The 23,640-nt window shown below is 47.8% G+C and overlaps 1 protein-coding gene across 1 annotated transcript in view; it reads left to right on the top strand.

The window, feature by feature from the left end:
* KCMF1 (potassium channel modulatory factor 1) overlaps window positions 1-23,640 on the top strand; it is a 527,710-nt gene that overhangs the window by 203,717 nt on the left and 300,353 nt on the right. Inside the window, exon 4 of the mRNA XM_069626384.1 lies at window positions 17,123-17,224. Within this exon, the coding sequence (XP_069482485.1) occupies window positions 17,123-17,224 (102 nt within the window). The remainder of the gene's footprint in view (window positions 1-17,122; window positions 17,225-23,640) is intronic.

Below are 23,640 nucleotides of genomic sequence, written 5' to 3'. Positions count from 1 at the left end.
AGACTTATTCCAAAATTCCCCCTATGAATAGTAAAGGGGTTAACATCCCGAAAGTTACTCCTTTGATTACCTGGGGATTTGTTTCTCATCTAATTTGTATCTGGATACACATGTTAAGGAACAATCGGTGAAGTTTAGTCAAGCGTTTGTGGGGGTTGAGGGGGTTGAAAAGATTACTAGCAATGTTTAAAGCAAAATCAGTGGATCCGATACTAAAAATGTATGACCTTAAAGCTGTGTCGTTTGCAAGATATGGCATGAAGTTGTGGCGACTTAAGGATCCAAACCCACTTCAGGTAATTGAAAATAACTTTTTTTAAACATATCTGGGCTTACCCCTGCTCGGCCTCTTTGGAGTAAATCTAGATCTTAGTCATGTATTTTCAGTGAAACAGTTATCTGTTCTGCCCTTATCTCAATGGGTCAGAGTATGGTGTAATGCCAAGGCTGAACTGACGCATGATCTAATTAAGTGCTTAATTCTGAAAGACCCTAATGTCACGATTTCCTGGCTCTCGTGTATAAAATGTGGGCTAGTCTATTAATGATGATTAATATTTTAATTCACCAGAAAGTTTAACATCAAAATCGGCAAAAGTTCTGAAAGTAAGGGCTAAATCACTCTGGGTGGAGAAAATGGAGTCCAAGAAGCTGCTAATTCCTTTTAATAGGCACCAGGTTATTGCAACGGGACAGGGTAACAGGGTATTCATCAATATCTCTCATGGTCCAAGAATCTCAGTAGCAGAGTATTGATCACAAGAGCACATTTTAATTGCCTTCCTCTTAGTGCCATTACGGCTGTTTGGGAATTAGATCCCACTAATCAATCTAGCTTGGATCTAGGACGTTGAGACCGATACTGCGTGATCTTCGGTTCACTCAGTTTGGACCGGCAATGTTTTTTCCTGTTGTGGGCCGACTCCGTTAGGGTGGGCTGGACCCTTCTGTCATTTTTAAGGGGTGCCTAATGCGAGAGGAAATTTGTATGAAATTGAAAGCCTAATTTATCTGTGTACCGTTGTCATTCATTGGTTCTTTGTTTCTTCTGCTGTTTTATGAAGTGTATGATTTGTCTGTAAAATGTACATATATGATCATGTTTTTATGTAATTAGTTTTTTTATTTCCAAAATAAACGTATATATATCCTGTTTTAGTTGCGGGGACGTTAAGGTGACAACTTAATGCAACAAAACCCCTGAATATGATATCACAGATCACATCACTGATGGCATCACGAATTACATTACAACAGTAACTAGCCAAATATATTTTAACATATGGGTACTAGCCATGGCCTTCAGTTATGTACAGTGCTCACAACTATCACCTATATGCCCTGATTATTTTAAAACACTAACAGGCTACCAACCATAGATTTTGACCTTTACCAGTGGCTACAGCTTTTAACTGTGTGTACTTTATATTATATACACTGATCAGGCACTATACATGGACTATAGCACAATACTGGCCAGTGGCCAAAATCTTTGGCTATGCCCACTATATATTCTAACCTATAAATGGCCCACTAGCCATGGCCTTTGACTTTGAGCAGTTTGAACATCTTTTCGCCATGTCCACTGTATATTTTAAAATAATATAGCTTTCAGCCATGCCCACTGTGTATTATACAACACTAACCAGCCCCTTAAACTTTTGGTTACGTCCCTTACATCAGAAATCCGTCAATCGCAGACACTGCAGGGGATGACGAGTTCATTTCTCAACTCATTTGAGGACATTGCAGAAACGCTAGCTCCAATAAAGAGAAAATATTGCCAGGAAGACATAAGCACAAGAAATGGTTCTCTGCGTTTATCCAAGAACTCAAATTTGGAAAAATAAAGTAGGCCTATGCGTGGAGGAAAAGTCGGGACATCTCGTACCTTTACAAAAAATCAGTTGGGACTTAAAAAATGGCAATTCTACAAGCTAAAAAAGAAATGCTTAACAGAATTACTAGTTCTCCAGCATGGGGTCTGGCATGGATTCACATGCTCATGAATATTCCCCGTCATCAGGCTGGGAATCCTCGGTAAAGAAAAAACCAGTATCAGTTTCGTTTCTGATCTGTCTTTAGTAGTAATAACCAATCACTGATCTCTGCGTCATACTGACCACAGCCAATGACTGCCCTCTACCTAAGCCCCGCCTCTGGCAGCCATCTTCAGATTTTTACCGCACATTCAAGTGTTGGGATCCTCCTGCTATTGCTTTCGAGCGTTAGTGCTATTTTTTCACGTTTTTTTTTCTCAAAAACTTCGATTTTTCGGTCAAAAGAGCCTCAAGCTCCACCGTTTCTTCATCCGATCAACGGGGACCCGTGTCGGATTCGTCTACGCCCCTCAAGGGTGAAGATTTCGTCGAGCCACGCTTTTGGAGGACTCCAGAAGTTTCTCAGGCCCATCTCAGACATGGCCCAGGAGAAGGGAAGCTCGACGCTCGGAAAGCTGTTCAGGGTCTGCCCTGGATGCCAGCTCCAGAATGTCTTTAAGGAGGACGAACACTCCTTTTGTCTGTACTGCCTACATGAGGACAAGACGCACGTGGAGAAGGACTGTGCGTTTTGCGGCAATATGTCGGAGCGGACCATGAAGGACCGCCATCAACGTCTCGCCAAATGGCTGGAAGGGAAGAGCCCGTCAGGCGAGAAGAAGAAATCCGAGCGGTCTTCTAAGACCTTTGAGGACGCCCCGGCGACGGGGGTCCAACACAAGGCCAAGCACCGCGAGTCCGCTGGCACCAGGAGCGCCGAACGGTCGTGCTCTACGGGCGCCAGGCAGGGCGCATCCTCCCCGGCACCATCAACCGCGAGCCAACGCTCTGGTTCGGGTAAGAGGAAGGCCGTGCACCCGGCGAAGCTCCTGGAGAGGCCCCGGTCGAGCTCGAAGGCCCCATCGGAGGGAGAGCGAGGCAGTGACCCTCCCCCCAAGGAGAAGGCAGTGAGCGCACCTAAGGTGTTGAAAGCCTTAATCCATCCGGCCAAGGCCTCTATCGAGACAGTCGCGGCAGCCCTGGCTCAGCCTGTGGAGGCTACACCAGTGGTGGCGACCCCGGGGCTCAGAGTCTCCCTGCCACCGCGGAGGGAGTCCTCTTTTATGCCCATCGACAGGACCCCCGTGAAACCTCCGACGGAGAAGAAAAAGGGGGGACAGGAGGTCGTTGTGGATTCGGCCTCAACCTCTGAGGAAGAGCTGATCGAAGTCTTAAGCCACGGCATTGGCGTGGAAGAAGACCAGCCCGCCGGGAGGGATCCCGACGTGGGAGACAACGATAACGTCGAGGGTGCCGACGGGGCCCCTGACCGCCTGTCGGAATCCCCTCAACCAGTGCCGCAAGACAACTCGGCGGCCATTTTGTTGGCTATACAGTCCTTATGCTCGGAGATAAGGACGAGACTGCCGTTACCACCAGCGGAGGAACCGTTCCCGACGGAGGACCCGGAGCCAGGCCCTTCTGGGAGCCCTCCCCCTAAGAGAAGGAGGATTCATCCTCCACCTCCTTTTCAGCCATCGCGCCCTGTTCAGCCCTCCTCCCCGTCCACGTCTCGTGGGGATGATACGGGGACTGACACGGCCGCGACGGGTACGGACAACGAGGTTTACGATGAGGATCTGCCGTCGTCACCTCCCACCCGGGCTTCCCCGCTCGACGAGATTGGATCGTTTCACTCCATGATCGCCAGGGCATCCGAGCTTTTCCAGCTCTGCCCGGAAGAGAAGAAGGAAGGTTTCCTTTATCAACGGCGCGAGGCCAAGAGGAAGACGGTCCTCTCCGTACCTCTACTGGACGATATTTGGGATGAGGGCCTCGCCCTCCTCAAGAACCCATCCACGACGCCGGCTAGAAGGGATCGGTACAAGAAGAAGTACCGGGTCCTGGACGCGGCCCCCTTGTGCCTTCGGGCACAGCCGACCCCGGACTCGGTCGTCTCCGCAGCGGCCAGGAAGAAAGCGGGGGGGCGCGGCCTCTACGTCGACCTTCCCGCCGGACGGCGAGGGAAAGAAATTGGATACGATGGGACACAGGGTCATCTCGTCTGCAGCGACGACGATTAAGGCGGCCAACGCCTTGGCTATCGTAGCCCGCCACGACAGGGAGTTGTGGTACAAACTGGCCCCCCTGCTGGACTTCCTACCGGACGACAAGAGGGCGGAGGCCCTAGAGATCTTGCAGGAAGGAGAGGTGGCGTCGGACCATGCCATTACGATTGCGACGGACATCGCTGACACTGGATTTCGCCAGTTGGGCATCGACGTGTGCCTTAGGCGGCGTGGATGGCTCAAGGCTACTGACTTCCGTCAGGACGTGCAGACCAGAGTCTTGGACATGCCGTTCGACGGAAACAACCTGTTTGGGAAAACAGTGGACGATTCCCTTCAAGCCATCAAGGCAGACAGGGAGACGGCCCGGGCTCTTGGGGTTCTCCAGCAACGGCGGCCGCCCTTTCGGAGCGGCGGAGGCAAACAGGGTGCCTCCAAAGGTTCCGGCGGCGGATTTTCCACCTACCGTCAAGCGGCCCGTTCGTCGTCGCAGGAAGCTTACAGGGGACGAGGCAAGTCAGGCGGACCCCGCCGTCGTCACCAAGGAGGTCAAGGCGGCAAAGTCTCATCGAAGCAGGACTGAACCGGCCGTGGGGTCGGGCCCCCACCGAAGCTCCCCGGTGGGAGGCCGGCTGGCGAGCTTCGTCAGCGTGTGGGAGTCCATCTCCACCGACCGTTGGGTGCTGGACGCCCTAGCCCAGGGTCACGCGCTCGAGTTTCTAAAGAGGTGCCCGCGCGTCCCCCCTGTGGCCAGGAAAGAACATCACATCCCTCAACTTCTCTTGGAGGTAAAGGCGATGCTCAGGAAGGGCGCCATCAAGCTCGTCCCAAAGAGGCTTCGGGGCTCCGGAGTTTACTCAAGATACTTCCTCGTGAAGAAGACTGGAGGATGGCGTCCCATCCTGGACCTACGACGACTGAACAAATTCATCAAGGCACAGAAGTTCTGGATGGTCACCCTCCAACACGTCCTGGGTCAGCTGGAGGAGGGCGATTTCCTGTCGTTTTTGGATTTGGAGGATGCCTACTTCCATATTCCCATCCTAAAGGGACCCCGAAAGTTTCTCAGCTTCGTGGTCCAAGGGCGTCACTATCAGTTCAGAGCCCTTCCCTTCGGACTGAGGTCGGCACCCAGGGTGTTCACCAAGTGCCTCGCACCGGTGGCGGCGCAGCTGCGCCGAGAGGGGATCCACGTCTACCCCTACCTGGACGACTGGCTCATCCGAGCGAAGACTAAGGAGCTCGCCGTGGAGCACATGGCAAGGACCGTCCAACTTCTCACGGACCTGGGATTCTCCATAAACTACGCCAAGTCCCATCTGGTGCCCGCGCAAGACGCAATGTTTCTGGGAGCGAAGCTCGACAGTGTCGCTTCTGGCCTATCCGTCGGAGGAAAGGACGAGGGCCATTCTGGGCAAGGTGCAGTGGATGCTGGTTGCGGACGTGGCCAGAGTGAGGTCCATCAAGTCCCTCCTCGGAATGATGTCTTCTTGCATTTACCTCATCCCCCTGTGCAGGCTCCGGATGCGCCCGTTGCAGGAGTTCCGCTGGATCCAGACGACGGGCAGCTTTGAGGAGAGGATCACACTCGACAAGAGTTTCCTACAAGCGATCCGGTGGTGGGGCACCCGCGCGCATCTGATGGCGGGCATGGACTTCCAGACCCCCGGCCACCAGGAGAGAGCGACCACGGATGTCTCCCTGGAAGGGTGGGGAGCGCACACCGAAAATCTGCACGCGAGAGGCCTTTGGCTCCCGACGGAGAAGTACCTCCATATCAACGTCCTGGAGCTCCGTGCAGTGTTTTGGGCCCTCAGGTCCTTCCTTCCGTCCCTCAAGGGCAAGGTGGTGCGGATCTTCACCGACAACACCACCACCATGCTCTACATCAGGAAACAGGGCGGAACCAGGTCCCCAGCCCTGTCCAGGGAGGTGCAGGATCTGTGGCATTGGGCCGTCGCCCAAGGGATGTTTCTGGTGCCGTTTCATCTGGCAGGGATAAAAAAACACCATCGCCGACTCACTCAGCAGGGAGCTGCGCTCGTGCCACGAGTGGGAACTACGACAGGATCTAGTGGACCGCCTCTTCCGACGTTGGGGCACACCCCAAATCGATCTGTTCGCGACGGTGACGAACGCCAAGTGCCGGAGGTTCGCCAGCAGGTTTCCCCAGCCGAGGAGCATGGGCGATGCTTTCTCGTTCCCCTGGGAGGGCCTGTTTCTATACGCGTTCCCCCCATTGCCATTGCTGATCCGGCTCTTCAACCAGCTCAAGAGGTCACGGTGCAGGATGATCCTCGTCGCACCTGCGTGGCCGAGGCAGATATGGTTCCCGGACCTTCTGGACTTGTCAGCGTCCCCGTCAATCAAGATGCCAGTGGACGCGGATCTTCTCTCCAGGGAAGGAGGCGCCATCCTCCATCACGACCCGAAGTCGCTGAACTAGCAGGCCAGGCTCCTGCAGCGTTAGAGTTTGGAGGATACGACATACCGGCTGACTGCAGAGAGGTTCTTGCAAAGGCCAGGGCGTCCTCAACTCTTCAATGCTACGGACACAAATGAAAGAGGTTCTCTGTCTGGTGCCACGCACAGAAGATTAACCCTCTACGGATTACGGCTCCCCAAGTACTGCCGTACCTACTGACGCTGGCCAAGGCTGGACTGGCGCACGCGTCCATCAAGATTCATCTTGCTGCGATCTCCCGATACACCAGAACCACGGGGCGGACGTCTCTGTGGTCTCATCGTCTGGTGAAAGAGTTCATGAAGGGACTGTTCAGATCGTTGCCGCCGGTGAAGGCTCCGTCCCCGGCGTGGGAGCTCAACGTGGTGCTGACCAAACTCATGGGACCTCCGTTCGAGCCTCTGCACTCGGCTCCGTTGAAGTTCTTGTCGTGGAAAACAGCATTTCTTGTGGCCATCACCTCTGCACGACGGGTGGGAGAGATCCAGGCCCTTTCCTGCAAGGCCCCTTACTTGACTTTTCACGACACGAGGGTAGTGCTCAGGACGCACCCCTCCTTCATGCCCAAGGTGCCGTCGGACTTCCACCTCAACGAACCCTTGGTGTTGCCTGTTTTCTTCCCGTCGCCTTCGTCGCCGGCTGAAAAGGACTTTGCACTCGCTGGATGTGGCTAGAGCGCTGAAGTTCTACGTGGACCGCACAAAGTGTTTTCGGAAGACGTCACAACTCTTTGTGAACTTTGGACCTGTCAATCAGGGGAAGGCTCTCTCGAAGGCTTCCATTTCCAGATGGCTCTCCGGCTCTATCATGTACTGTCATCGGTTGGCAAACCGACCGCTGCCTGGCCGTCCGAGAGCCCATTCCACCAGAGCGATCGCAGCTACCACGGCGTTCCTATCTGGTGTGCCCTTGCTGGACATCTGCAGGGCTGCTACATGGAGGTCGACGCACACCTTCACGAAATTCCACTGCGTCGATCGGGATTCCAGGGAGGAGTCCAGGGTCGGCCAAGCAGTGCTGCGCAACCTGTTTGCCTAAGGTGAGCCTGGTGAGGAGGTAAGATTTGCTTAATGTTGAGTTTGATGTAATGCTTAATGTTGAGCCTTTGCCACCTCCCGTGGTTGTGCATGTGTGTACTGCTATATATTCTTTATTAATGCGCATGTGAATCTATGCCAGACCCCATGCTGGAGAAGGAACAATTTACTTACCTGTAACTGTTGTTCTCCAGCATGGGTCTGGCATGGATTCACATGCGAACCCTCCCGCCTACCCCTCTGCGGCTCTTCACTTGGTCATACTGCCACTTCACATGCTACCAAATCTGAAGATGGCTGCCAGAGGCGGGGCTTAGGTAGAGGGCAGTCATTGGCTGTGGTCAGTATGAAGCAGAGATCAGTGATTGGTTACTACTACGAAAGACAGATCAGAAACGAAACTGATACTGCTTTTTTCTTTACCGAGGATTCCCAGCCTGACGACGGGGAATATTCATGAGCATGTGAATCCATGCCAGACCCATGCTGGAGAACAACAGTTACAGGTAAGTAACTTGTTCCTTCTACATCAGACAGTATAAAAAACGATTTAAAATCTTGAGGGATCAGGAAGTTCCCAGAGGTCCTAATAAGGAACCAGTGCTGAGAAATGAGGCCTGGTGTACCTTGATTCAAGATGCAATGTCGAATAAACTGAGATAAATCAAAAAAGACATGGAGGCGAAAAAAACTCACCCTTAATAAGAAACCAGATATGGAGGCCACACAGATCAGATTGTAGCAATTCCACTTCTCACCAATCACTGAGGATGAGTTGGCAAAGGTCATCAGGAAGCTTAAAGCTACCAGTTGCAAGGGCGATCCGTGCTCAGCTATGATTATAAGAGTGCTCAGATGTTATATTACCTACGCTCCCTAAATTTGTGAATGCCTCGTTCGAGGAAAACCATGTCCCCAAAGAACTAAAGCAAGCCTGGATTACACCCCTAATAAAAAAGCCCAGTCTCTGTCCAGCAATGCCGACTAATTCTAGGCCAATCACCAACACACCATCTCTTCTTAAGATCTTGGACAGGGTGACGTATAACCAAATCTCGCTACATCTCAATAACCACCCCATCCTGAACAAGTTCCAATCAGGGTTCAGACAATACCATGGGACCGAGAAGGCTCTCCTCGATCTGAAGTCCAAACTACTAGAAAGAATGGATAGTGGTGAGGTCTCATTACTCATGATTCTAGATCTATCTGCTGCTTTTGACCTGGTGGACCACACCGTCTTGTCCACCAGGCTAATAGATGGCGCCCTATTCTCAGACAAGGCAACGCAGTAGATTGTGTCCTTATTGAGTAAGAGACAATGCAGAGTAGCCATTGGGGAAAGCGTAGGCCAAACCATTTGGCGTGCCTCAGGGGGGGAGGGGTGGGAATGCGTTTCTCCAACCCTGTACAACATCTTTGATAGCCTTCTTCGATCTCCTGACTCAAAATGACACTACCTTTACAAATTATGCTGATGATATGCAGGGTCATCCCATTTACTGGTTCCCACAGCTTGGATGAGAATAGTATCAACAAGGTATATGACATCATCCATACATGGATGGTCCAAAACGACCTTGCTCCCAGTAACGACAAAACAGAGCTCATGGTGGTTGGCACGGAAAAAAGCTTGCTAAGCTCGACCCTATGTTTAACAGCTTCACCATAGCCAACCATAAGCTACAAGTACAGCAGAAAGTGAAAAAATTAGGCATAATATTGGAGTAGAACCTAAATATGAAAGCACAAGTGAGCAGTCTGGTCTCAGCAGCACGCTATTATATAAAACTACTTGCACACTGCCACCCATTCATCACGCCAAATAATGCACAGACGTTAGCAAGAGCTATAATGGGTTAAAAAATTGATTATTGCGGTAGCCTCCTTATAGGTACTTCCCAATCCGAGATCAACCGCCTTCAGGTCATCCGAAATGGTGCAGTTCGGGTGTTTAAGAATCTTAAATGGATAGACCACGTATTGGAGGCCAGGAGGAGCCTACATTGGCTGACTGTGAAGGCAAGAGTCCAATTCAGAACCCTTCTGATCACCTGATCACTCATAAATATTCTTTAGCCCTGATGCCAGCGCACTTGAGGGAATGTATTATGGAAAAACAGAACATTAGGCATCTTAGATCAAATAATACATCCCAACTAAAATCACGCTGCTGTAAAACCAGTAAACCTCTCAAGGGAGCCTTTAGCATAGCCGCCCCTATTGCCTGGAATAGTCTCCCTCTAGAATTAAGGGAGACCAAATCCACAAATATCTTTAAGAAGAAATTGAAAACTGTACGATTTTGCTAAACACCTGGATAGCCTAAATGGTCTGCCCTAACGGATGAATATTTTGTCCCTGCCTTTGAAGTGTATCTGTCGTACCTGTTGTTATATGTTGCGCCCTTAAGCCTATGGGTAACTGGATGCGCGATATAAATGCGAAAGTAAAGTAACTAGCTATGACTTTCGGCTGTGCCCACTGTATGTTAAATTCACTTACCAGCCACTAGCCATAGTCTTCAACACAATACTAGCCAGTGGCCATGGCCTTTGGCTGTGCCGGCTGTATATTCAAACATATTAATGGGCAATAGCTATGACCTTTTGGCCATGGCCACCGACTACAGCTTTCAACGTTGCCCACTGTATATTTTAAAACGGTGATGGGCTACTAGGCATGGCGTTTAACCATGCACATTGGCATTTTTTTGAGCTAACTTGGAAATGATGTTATGTCCAATTCCATTATTGATGTAATCCGTTATATACAATGGTAATTAGTGTTGCCAGTAATGGCATCAGTGTTCTCAGAAAACATGTTATTAGTGATGTCATCAGTGACGTCATTTGTGATGCAACAGTGGTCGCAAAGTTAAGGTGGCTTTAGCTTAATTTCAGGGGTTTTGTTGTGTTAAGTTCTCACCTTAACGTCCCTGCAACAGTTTTTTTTCCTTGAATTTCAAGGGTTTTGTTATTCCATTCATGTTTAGAAAGTAAAATCAAGAGATTGTGCAACCACATTCCCCCAAATAAACCTGTTCTTAAACAATTTGTTTTCATATTTACTTTTGTTGATTAATAGAAAGTTATTAAAGTATTACAGTAATTGTGTACAAAGACTACCCTCGATTTGTGTAAAAAAAAAAAACAAAAAAAAAAAAATATATATATATATATTTTATTTCTAGCCGTGACTACCAAGATGCAGGCGGGATTGTGTGGCAACGACGGGGGGTTTACCCACAGCTTCCACAGGGCATAGGCACGGCTATAATGAAATACACAAGGGTATGTAGTTTATTTTTACACGCACTGTATTGGAATTATGATATATTTTATTTAAAGCGTGCCTATACACAAGTGTTTCAAGGCACGACAAGGCAGGGGAACAAGGGAGGACAAGACAACGATCTTACTAGGCCAAGTGACGGACAGATCGCGCAAAGTACAGGGGAGAGGTAAGGGGGGAAAAAGCGCCAGGGGAAGGGGAGGAGAAGTGAGAGACATAGGAGGAGACATAAAGAAGTGCGGCCAACAGTAGCAGTGCAGACAGCAGGGATTAGATGAGTTCAAGTAGGGGGGCTGTAGGGTTGCAGATACAGCCGCAGTGCAAGGGTGCCAGAGGCAGTGCAACTGGGAGGGCAATGACCTTGGCCTGTGATTCAGAGAGTAGATGTAGATGAGTGCAGTATCAGACAGGAGATCAACAGGGAAGTGGAAGATGAAAGGCAGAAGTAAATAGGAAAGTCTTGAGCTGCTTACGGAACCAGAGATGGTTCTGCTCAAATTTCAGGGAGGCTGTTGCAGAGTGAGGCGCCGGCCTGTAGAGCGAGATCTGCCCCCAGCTCGCTGCTTGGAAAAGCGTCCGACTCTCATGGAGTTGGAGGAGCGAAGAGCTCGAAAAGGAAGATACTTCTGAAGAGACAGCTGTAGATATTTTGGTGCCAGGCCCCAGAAGGCCTTGTTTACAATGCAAAGGGCCGTGAATGTGATCCTTGCAGCCACTGGGAGCCAATGGAGAGACCAATTAAAGTTCTTTGATCCAAATATACAGTATGTGGTGTTGTCTATTTTTATAACTGAAAAGTTGGCTACATAATAGCACCAGCCAGTGTCAGGAGAGGCTTTTCGCATCATAGTGCATGAATCCTAACGTTACAGCCAACATGGCAGGAAACATTTTGATGAGGGACAAGATTCTGCACTGCAATGTTCGGACATGAATTTCCACTATTAGTGGTGTTGGGGTCATCTTGTCAGAGAAGATTTCGTATGAGGTCACCATAAAATGCTTACTACTTTGGCCTTGATTCTAGGTTCAGAATCGTGTATGGATGAATGCACTGATCTAGGAATTGTAGTGTTTGTGTACAAGACAAGTAAGCAGGAAGGAGTCTGGAGACCGGTGGGTGCAAACAGGAATAGGCTTTATTAAGTTACAGGGATTAAATAAGAATCCAAGGAAGAGCTACGGTAAATACATCCTTCAGTGATCATCTCCCATCCTCTGTCAACCGTCATCTCTGGAACCCTCAGGCCACACAGAGTTCTAGGCTACTCCTATATTCCACAAGATGCACTCGCATTCTACACAATGACATTAGTAAGATAACATAAGCCAACACTACAGGAATGCATTATGCACGTGTGGATTGTTGAAACAAGTACAGAGAAGTTAGCTGCTATGCCTGCACCAGTGAAGTGTTTGCATATGTGCAATATGCCTGGGGAACTTGAATACATTTTGTATCCCTGGAATGTGTTTGGGTACATGTTAAAACTGGAGCAACATCCATCTTTCTTTGTAGTTTTGGGCCATGTGGACATTGCCAAGATTTTCCAATGCCGCATAGCTTCTCTGCACTTTCCATGACTACCATGTTGCACCTTTGTTAAAGTAACATTTTGGGAAAACCACTTCTTCCTTTCAATTGCCTCTTATGTATTGGTTGTTTAGTAAAATGTATTTTTTTTTTAATACAGATGTGTAAAAATGCCTGCAACCTAGATTCTAGGGTGTAACTCCGAGAGCTCTAAAAGCAACCATTAATAAAAGTTTATCGTAAGTATTTACTGCTCTCAAAAACAAAGTATGTAATTCCACAATCAAAGAAAGACCTGGTTTAAGCACGTCCTTTGACAGACAGAATGTACCCTTTAAAGGAAATTAAAACGCCTCCAAACTAGTCAAGAGTCCTGCCCACACCAAATCCTGGGCAGATGACAGGGAGCCAGAGGTTAAAATGCAGAGGAAGGTGTTGGAAGTAAGAGACAGTTGGTTTCAGCAACCTAGAAGTACACATCAGAATTTCAGGAGCCCGGCTCCCTCCCTTTAAGTGCCTCTTAAAACATTTTTGAAAATAGAATGGTTCCAGCTGGACCTAATAACGTGCTTTGAAGGAAACCCAACTGAAAAGTGCAGAATGATGATGTACAAAAGCCTTCCTGTACACATCAAACTGAGAACTATTAAATGTTCTGGTGTTCACGAATCCCCCACCCCCAATTATCTAAAGCAAAAGTGTTAAGTGGCCAACGTTTTGGGATAGTTGCAAATTGATAAGCCCATGTTTCAAATGGAGCAGACATTTGAAATGGCTGCTATCAGTACAAAAGATCCCACACACATGCTTCAGCTTCCAAACATGCTGCAATATAGTTTGAAAGCTAATGCCTCTTTAGCACCTGAAAAAGCATCCGATGGACATGGAGATTGGGCTCCTAAAGAGCATGCTTCCAGGGAAAGATCAGCAGGTATCCGCGACCAAGTGTGCCATGAGCTATTTTTGAATATACCATTTTGGACTGTTTGATATTGAGTTGGAACACCCTCACAGGTCCCCAGATCCAGCATCATGTGCCACGCTGTAGTACTAAATTGTGATTTGGACGTTTATATGTTGCCTCAACCTATGTGAACCAGGGATTTTGGCCATAGTTTTCATTGGTGCTCATGCTGATCAAAGCTAACCACAAGTTTTCTGCGTGACTATGCCCATATTTACTAAAATGTGTCATGTGTCACGTGCCGGAACATTTTCAAGTGTTTTCAAACATGTGTCAATTTCTAGGTTGAAAATCTGGTGAGTAGTTAATTCAAGAGGAAGACTGAGCAAGAATACCCACCTTTAATGAATATTTCAGTGACCAAATACCCTTATAACTTTAAAGTTCTGATGACTAACATTTACATTAAATGCATTTACCTTGCTGCATGATACAATGTTATTTTTAGCAATTGTGCCATGTCTGCTTAGACGCAAAGTTTTTTAAAAATAAATGTTGTGTGCTGCACAAGTGTTTCAATGTTACATTGCTACGGGATGTAATGTTCAGAAATCGTTGTACTACACTAAATCATCATTGTAGTAGTCTGAGCCCAGCTATGCCCATCTCAAAAGTGGTGTACTATGATCTGCTTGTGCAAAGGGGTCTCCAGACTGTAGTCTGTGTGTGAGAAGAAAACAGAACGCGTTTAGAGGGAAGAAAGAGGGTAAAAAGCCAAGCCGTGATGGAAGATATGGCTTGTCAGGTAAAAGGGAAAAGGAAGATGGTAGCTGAGGGGCATGATTGTCCAGTTAATCATAGGACGTGAATCAATGTGCAGCGTTACCAAGATATATTTTAAAAGGTGTCTAGATTTGGCAAAACTTACTTGAGGACATCTTGGGCAAACCTTTCGATATCCGTTATATAAAATATTTTTTCAGATTTTTTTTTTGTAATCTCTTCTATTGCTCAATTTTTTTTCATTTTTTTTTTTATTTAACTGTTTCCATTGAACGTACATTGACCTAAGAACACATCTCAGAGATGTTAGTTTACTGGATCATGGCTCAGGGTACAAACTCCTGGTCAAAGAAAAATCCCTGACACCCATGAGCTAGGTTCATCTCCTAATACATGAATAACAAGGTAGGCCCCTTGACTATTCCAGAATGTTGGGGAAACATTATCTTTATTCCGTCCAAGTAATCTACTGGTGGCTTTACTTTATTTCATTTGCAGTTTTGTATCTTGGCCGTATCGGTTCTTTTGAGATGAACTTCAGGGATTGGTGCTATGCCTATTCCTAGCCGGTTTTAAATTTGCACCCGTTCTTGAATCATCCATCAGCCACTGGCCTTGTTGAGAAAACCTCTGTGAAACCAACTTTCCCCTTCCTGACCAGATACATAGCAGCCCAAGAGCGGTTGTAGCATTGTGTGACGGTCTCAATCTTCTCAGCAAAATGCTGACTCTTTTCTGGTGTTTGCAAATTCCTTGTCTAGGATAAAAGTTCTCCTGGAAATCAAAGGACTTGTACTGTCACTAACTGTCTCCATCTGTGCTGTCAATGTTCCCTGGCAATAGCCTGAACATTGCATGAATAGCCTTTGTGTCTTTCATAGTAAATAACTCCTTTCGTGAGCAAGGTAGTGAATGGCGATGAAGCGGATATCTGTCAAGATGAAGGGTACTGTCTAGCAGAAATTAGTTCTGCTGATTTTCACACGTCCAATCGTGCAATTCTTGTAGATATTTGCACCTCTTGCTATATTTGGAGTACATGTGTGCCGTTAAGCCCTTTGGTGGCATGGGAACCTCTGTTCCATGTTTTATTCTGTTTTTTTAAATTACTTTACCATCAACAATTTTGCATTCACCAATACTCGTGCATAAGTAAAACTCAACTTTTATGCAGCCCTGCGAAGGAAGAACTTTAGGACACTTAAGTCTGCAAGTGGCCCAGAAAGTGAAAAAAATAACTTTCTTCAACGCCAGACCTGATTTCAGTTCCTTTTTACCAGAGTGACAATCTAAATGCATGTTGCGTTTCAAAGCAGAATAGTTTATAACTATAATCTAACGTGGCCCTTTAACTGTTAATAGTTTCTTTCTGTGTCTTGTCTCGCTTCTGGACTAACCATCAGTTCTGTAGGTACATGGAGAAGCACCACTCTGGGCTTGTCGTCCTCTTGACCTCCCTACTAGAGGTTTCAATAGGCTACTAATCATCTGTTGGCGCCATAAGAGTTCAGGAGAAGCTGGTCAGCAAGGTGGAAGTGTTCACTCGGAACACATTAAGTTCAATATGCAGGGTCAACCGGGCTCCAAACATAATTCATGGTTAGTATCAGTAAGAAACTCCTTTGTCTTGAAATGCAATCACCAGAACGACATGTTCACTCTTCCACAAGAAACCCGCAACAACCGGACCCTCCCACTAGATCTTCAATTTTATAGGTCCTATACCTGTGTGGCTTATTCAAAACCACCTAAGAAAACCCAATAATCAAAACTCTGATATTAGTTGGGCGAGGAGCCCTCCCAGTTCAAGAAGACTAGCAGTTGAGTCAGTCGAACCAGCTGTCCGACACACATCATCTGATCAGTTTCAAGAAATGTCCGGCTTGAGGATGGCCAGAATCACAATCTTCAGCTGCACTATTGTTGGTGTCTTTCATGTCCTGGAACTCTAGTCTGTAGTCAATGTTTCAAACATCCCATGATGTCAAAGTTTTTCTGTTCAAGACTACTTTATTCCAACTTTCAGTTTTAGCAAAACTTAAGGTTTCCCCTTAAATATCCAAGGGTAATCCAGACCTGACACCTTGCTCTAACTGTGCCTTAGAGAGGCTTGGCTTCACCTCACTGATGAGGCCACACTAGGCAGAACCACTTTTCTGGGGTTGCGCTATGGCACTCATGTTCAAAGGAGATTTGCCTAGCAGTTCAGTGCTGGACTGCTCTTGTGGGTGGCACAAAGACTGTTATGCAAATAGGTATTTCTCCTCTGTGAAGGATGCAGTGAGCTAGAACGTGGTTGTAGACCCTCCTGAGTGGAAGTAATTCCATAGAATAGGGCATTTGAGGGCATTTGACCCATCTTCATCTCAGTAGAGGGGCTCCCACACTCTTTCAATTTTGCAAAACAGGATAAGTGGGCTAACCTAGGGAAGAACTGTTCCTGGTACTTCTACAGAAAAAGCCTTGGCACTAGAGCTTTGTGGTGGTGAAACTTGGCAGTGGGTCCTATCTTGCTGACATTGTAGTTGGATGTTCTCGGTTGGGGTTGCAGGGCTTTTAAGACTGGTCTAGTGACTGGGCACCTAGCCTGTGTGAGTGACGGAGGAGGGCGGAAACCCACTTTGAGCCTAATCACTTGATAGTGGGAGTGTGTGTACTGGGTGATCTCAGTGAATTAACATTTTGACCTTCATTTACCTCAGAGTCAATCTTTCCTGATTTACCAAGCCCTCTTGTGAGTTGTCCACAAATTACAACAACTTTCGCGAGCTATGCTGACCATAGTGTGTGTGTGTGTGTGTGGAACATGTTCTCTGTACTCCCCATTGTTAACCTTTGTTACCATGTTACATTTTTTATTCTAATTTAGCATTGATGCTTTACTAAAGTACTGTCACTGGATATCTAATTATGCGGTAAAGGAGTCGCTACTTAACCTATGATGTTAACTGACTGCAGCTTTGGAAAGCAGCAGCGTTGATGTGAACTTTGCAATCTAACTTTTCATGCAGTGTAACATTTTTAACATTTTTTTAAAACATCTATTTTGCCATTTCAGATTTGTCCTATTTGTGCTGCGTTGCCTGGAGGAGATCCAAATCATGTCACGGATGACTTTGCAGCCCATCTTACGCTTGAACATAGAGCTCCTAGAGATATAATATCCTTTGAAGTGGAAGTGAAACATTTGTGTAATAACTCTGTATTTGTGGATAATGTTTAGTGGAAGGAGTATCCTGAATGCGCTCTTTATTAAATGGATCCGTACAGACCAGATGCACAGATTTGTGACTTCAATAAATTGAAGAGGTATGTTTCAAAGTGCACAAGACCTCCAGTTTGACCCACTTCAATCTTTAAACAATTATATTATTAAATAGCTACCATTTATGCTTAATAGTGGACTACCGTGCAGCTCATTAAATAGTCTTCCATTTACCTTAACTTCCACTTCCTCCCAACATAATGTTATATGATTTAAAGTTCTCAAAGGGCTTAATTGAAGGGATTAGGTGGTTGCACTAGCTAGATGTAGGACGAGACCCACTTGGGATTTACACGCCATTTTAAACCGATATATATCCTTCAACCTTTTTTTTGTTTAACTTTCTTTGTTTTTCACAACAGGTAAACAACCAACGACAATACTTCCTCCTCCCCCCAACACAAGGCCTCCTCCCTATCCACCCGACTCATTGGCATTATACACAATGCTGTATGTGTCCTAGTCCACATATTGTACTGCAATGATGCTATTTACATTAGCAACATCACAGTGGCATCATATCGTCATCCTCTGCTTTTCCAGTGTTCATGGTGCAAGTATAGAACCTGTTGATGGTGAGGCCTCCCTTTATTACATGCCCATCCTCACCTTCACCCATTCTCATCTAGGAGGGCTGTTCCGTCTCTTGCCCTGGGGCTCATACCTGTAGGGCCTTCCCCCTTCTGTAGATGTCCCTTGTTTCCACTCAAAATAGTATTGGCGGAACCGGGGCCAGTAGTCCATTGGGCTGCTACTGGCCCGGAGTGTCTGTGCATATCTGGTTTCTATTTGTTCACACATATTCATAGTCTCTAGCCAAACCGCAAACCCTGGGGCATTGCGCTTCCCCCGTGTTCTGGCTATCGGGTATCCAGCTATCAAAGTGGCCATCCGCAGTAGCTTTGTCTCGCCTCGGGGACCCTCCTCAATTAGCACTAGGAGCCGTTGCTCTGGTGTGTAGTTCCACTTTGACAGTGATATTACGGTCATAGCTTCTTGAATCTTCCCCCAAAAAGGGTGTACCTGTACACATTGCCATGCCAAATAAGTCAGCTGCTTCAATATTACATCTCCTGCAGGCAGAGGACCACTCGGGGTAAATCCTATTTAGCTTGGCTGGTGAATAGTAAACCTGGTGTACAAACTTGTAATTAATCCATCTAAACCTGGCGTTTAAGGATATAGTACGTGTTTACATACAGATGGACTTCCAGCCCTCTTCATCTATTGCCTTTCCCAGGGTGGTTTCCCAGTTTTCCCTATACTTCTGCCCTGTGTTGTCTTCCTCCCCCTCACCTTCTTATATATGGTCGACACCAGTTTCCTTGTTGACAAAGGTTTAAGCACGTATTGAAGTATGGGATTGGGTGTGGGTGCTTGGGGGGGGGAAAATCGTTCCATTTGGATCTCAATTTCTCCCTAATCCTAATACATGAGGATGGTACTGCTGTCCATTTCCCCCTTTTTTCGTAGGGTTATCCAAGTGATGAACCGTCCTTCTTGAATTAAATCTCCTAGTACGTGGATCTCTAGCATCTGGAGGTGTCTGAAAACCTCTCTCATGTGTGAGCGGTATCCTGTGTAGGTTACATATTGGGAGGTCTGGAGAGTAGGGGGGGGGGGTCTCGGCGCTAGTTATGCAGATAATCTGTTCCCAAGCCCTACATGTCACCACCATGGGATAAATCTCGGTCCATGGCGCGCTCACCAGGGCACCCCACAACATTCCCATCAAGTCATCCGGCAACACCACTTTTTCGTCAACAGAGAATGAGGCTCATCCAGGGCCGGGGATCCCCATTCAGCTATTTATTGAACCTGTGCCACCAGGTAGTACAGATATAGATCCAGGTATTGTAGTCCGCCCTGGTCATATGGCCATATGAGGGTGTCATAGGCCAGCCTGGCGTGCCTGCCCGCCCAGATTAATCGTATCATTTAACTTTTAGTGCGTGTCCAGAAACGCTGGGGGCGGCAGATGGGTGCATGATTAAAAATATAAAGTAATTTGGGTAGAATAGCCATTTTAGCTAGTGAGATACGTGCCGCCTGGGATATGGGTAGGCGAATCCAGGATTCTACTTTATGTTCCAGTTGTTCTAGAGTCTTCATGCAGTTGCCCACGTACGGGTCTCCTGTCCCAGTAAAAATGTGGATTCCCAGATATTGTATTCCCTGTGGGCACCAGTAGAAGTAGGCTCAGATTTTGGTCTGCTGTACTCCTGGGAATAAGGGCATTACCTCAGATTTATTCCAGCTAATTCTCAGCCCAGAAAACTCCTTGAATTTAGCCATTTCTTGGGTTAATGGCTGAATGTTTGTTCTAGGGTGTTTGACATATAATAAAATATCATCCGCATATAGCGAGGTAATATGAAGGTGTGATTTTATCCTTCCGCCCGGTGTGCATGCATTTCTCTGATGTGACAGGCTAGTGGCTCCATTACTAAGGCAAACAATATCAGTGAGATCGGGCATCCTTGTTGTGTGCCCCTCGTCGGGTAGTTATAGTCTGCCATTATCCCATTCATATACACTGCTGCTCTAGGTGCTGTGTATAGGAGTCGGATCGACTGTATGAAGGTAAGGCTGAGCACAGAGCGCCGGAGTACCTCAAAGAGAAAAGGCCATTCGACCGAGTCGAAGGCCTTTTCAGCGTCCAATGCGCCCACTACTATTGGGACTTCGGGATCTACATTATACATGAGCATGAATAGTCGTCTCAAATTATGTTGGGTCGACTGGCCGGGGATGAATCCAGCCATGGTCTTGGAGGACCATGCTGGCATGTGTGGAAGGAGCCTGTTTGCTAGTATCTTGGCAAGTATTTTATTATCGATATTGATTAATGATGATGACCTGTAAGACGTGCATTTTCGGGGATCTTTCTCAGGCTTGAGGAGTACAGTGAACAATGCGGTTCTTTTGAATTCTGGTAGCACTCCTGATAATAGTGCGTTCTCATACATGCTGTGTAAACTAGGAATCATTAAATCTACGTAGGTTTTTATAAAATTTGGCCGTTATCCCATCATTGCCTGGGGCTTTACCATTCGGGAGGGAGAGTATTGCCTTGCAGATCTCCTCTACCGTCACTGGGGTGTTCAGTGCCCCCCCACTCCCCCCCTGTTCTGAGTCCAGCCATCACAGGGCCACTTAAAGTACTGTGTCATCGTATCATGTTCTGCTTTTGAGTGGGATGTCTACATCTGATTATAGTACTGCCGGTAGACACCATTAATACCCATCCGGTCTTGATCCTCCACCTCCATAATGGGTGTTAACTGCCTTTCCTGTTTTATTGCCCAAGCCAGAGTTTTACTGGGACAGTCCCCCTCTCTGTACCAAATTGCTGCTATTGGATCACCCATAAATCTTTCTTCCCTCACTGCCAGTTGGCATAGTGCCTCTCTTTGCTCCTCCAGGCGTTCACGTTTAACTTTTGTGTCCTGCACCCCCTGTATGTTTTCCAGGTCTTTAAGGGATTCCTCAAGCTGTCGAAATAGACCCTCGGATGGCCTTCAGCACCCCCCTTCTTTAGACATACAACAGCCCCTTACATATACCTTAAATGTTTCCCAGATTATACCAGGGTCCGTAAAGTAAGTCTGTATATCTCGACTAATCTCTTCGCAGAACTCCCCATCCTCCAAGGCCGAGGTTCTGAACCTCCAGCGTAGAGGTCTAGGGGGGTCACATTGCGCCTGTTATGCGAGCGAGGAATGGCGAGTGGTCAGTGTACGGGGGATATTTTCACCTCAGTGACACTTCTAGCCACATCGGAGGAGGTCATAATATAGTCCATTCTGGATGAACTACTGTGGACCCCGGAGAAGGTGTACTCCCTGTTTGTTGCGTGCTTTTCCTGCCATATGTCATGTAAATCATGATATTCCGCTATGGTTGACCAGGTTTGTGCGGCGCGTGGTAGGGTTTGTTGTGTTGGATCTGTCGCGGTCCAGCGTGGGAGCCATAGTAAAGTCCCCTGCTCAGATAGTATCATACCCTGGGAATTTGTGTTTATGGTTGGCGTATCTGTGGTAAAATATCGGGGAGTCTATATTCGGTTCATATATATTTATCAAAAGGACTTTCAATCCAAGGGTTTCCCTGGCTAGTATTTATCGCCCTTCTTCGTCCGCTATCTGTTTCTGTAGCTTGAAATCTGTGGAGCTATGGATATAGACCGCCAATCCTCTAGAGTGTGTGGTGTATGAAGAGCCGTATATGTGTATACCCCAGCCTGTTAGTCGTGGTGGTGTCCCCTGGGCTAGGTGCGTTTCCTGTAAGCACAGTACGTTTACACCGTGGTTCTTTCTAAAATTAAAATCTGGATTTTTTTCTGGTTTGTTAGGCCCCATACGTTCCTGGACATTATTGACAACCTGATATTCAGCCTCTCTCCCATGGTTGGCTTCCCCAGCTCGCACATTTGGTTGTGTGACGTCTGGCTGCATTAGGATTCAGCGTCTCCGTGTGCAGTGTGCCCCTGTCCTCACCTTATCAACTACTGATGCCTTATGCGCATGGCTCTCCCATGCATGCGTCAATGAGTCTCCCCTTTTTAATAGCGATATTTTTCAAGGTGTGACCACCCCTGTTCCTCAACTCCTTTTCCCTCCCCAACCCTCCCATGCCAGAAACGATAACTTACCGGCTCCCTGGCCCTCCCAAAACTGTCCCACATCAATATAGTTAAACTATTCCACAGTGTGTGCGGGAATCGGGGCACCGTGGGCCGCCAGAACACTCCCAGTGGTGACGCCCATTGTCATACTTTCCATACCCCCAGCCAGTGCCCCGTGCGCCCGTTTGTCGGGCTCATATGACTGTATTCATTGGTACAGTTACATGAAAGGATATGGCAGTGACATTGGGGGAGGTAATTTGACTATCTCACCGGGTCTGGAAGATTCACTGTAAACCGCTCTGCCACTTCGGGGAGGTAAAGAAAGACATTGAGCCATTATGTTGCACCCTCAGCATAGCTGGGTACATCATTGCGTATCGTATTTACTTTTTGCGTTGTATGTTTTTGGCTGCTTGAAAAGTCTTGCCTTCTTGGATTGCCGGGCTGAAGTCCGGGAAGAGCCAGATCAAGCTTGGATCCCCAACACAGATCTCCTGTCTCCCTTGCGGCGTGGAGTAGGATGTCCCGGTCCCTGTAGATGAAGATTCAAGTGTTAATGGGGCGCCCCGGGGCTCCTTTAGGTGGGTGGGGCTTCGCTGGCAGCGAGCAGTGTGCCCGTTCGACCATATACATATGTTAGCTGGGGGGTTTCCACGATCTCTACTAACAGCTTTTCCACAAATGTATCCATATTGTCAATCTGCGTCATTTTTGGGACACCCAGGATGCAAAGGTTGTTGCGCCTCAGCGCCCCTCCAGGTCTTCATTCTTTGACAACACCTTTTTGATGGACTGCTGCAGCTCTGCCACTTCTCTCTGTAGTATGGCCAACTTGTCATCGCTATCGCCTATTCTTTGTTCCTCCGTGTAGGGCCCCTGCTGGTCCTAACGCAGAGTTTTAGCGAGCCTTGGGTGGTTCGTTTTTCATAAACACCTGCATATGGGTAGGTGTCTCCATAGTACTGCAGGGTATGTCGGGCCCATTATTGCCCACTGCACCACGCTATCCCCTGCTGTTTCTTGGGGCTTGTACTTCGCTCTGATTCCATCCAGTCACAAGTAGGGAAATCAGATGCCGTTCATGGTACGCTAGCCCAGGGTCCACCTCTACCTGATTACCCCTCCGAGTTGTTGCTGCAGGCTGCGCTCCTCATTTGGTGACCGGAGCGGTTTAGTTACCCCGCGGTGGTGTTGGCTGGGGTTGTTATCCTCACTTGTTGTCTCGGGCCTGGGAGCTGTGCGATTGTAGCACGCGTCACTCTCGGGTGCGTGGAGGGTGCTTACAGGCACTCGTGGACATCCACCCACGCTGGGTTCGGGGACCCCTTGTTATGACCAGGCACTCCCCTCTGCTGAGACAATGCCTCCCGCTGACGCTCCTCATGACTATGGGTTGGGCGTTACTCGGCCTCACTCACCGGTACCCCTGGTCCAGGGGTCTGTGATTGACCTCCATCGCGGGCTCGTGCGGGATGTCCCTTGGGTCCGGCGGCCCTTGGCCAATATCCGGTGGAGTGGATGCCTCGCAATGTATCACTGTGCTGTGGCCGCGGTCCGGTGTTCCTTGTCCCTCAGTTCTCCTTCAGTTGCCGGGTGCTCTGTGGGCAGGGCTTGTTTCTGCCGGTGCCTCCACTGCTCGGTTCTCACTATTCGCAGGCGTCTATCTTCTCAGGATTGGATC

The sequence above is a fragment of the Ambystoma mexicanum genome, chromosome 6p (genome assembly GCF_040938575.1).
Source record: "Ambystoma mexicanum isolate Mex_15411 chromosome 6p, UKY_AmexF1_1, whole genome shotgun sequence".
NCBI lineage: Eukaryota > Metazoa > Chordata > Amphibia > Caudata > Ambystomatidae > Ambystoma > Ambystoma mexicanum.
The sequence above is the reverse complement of the archived record's forward strand: the minus strand, read 5'-3'. Positions and strand labels throughout refer to the sequence as shown.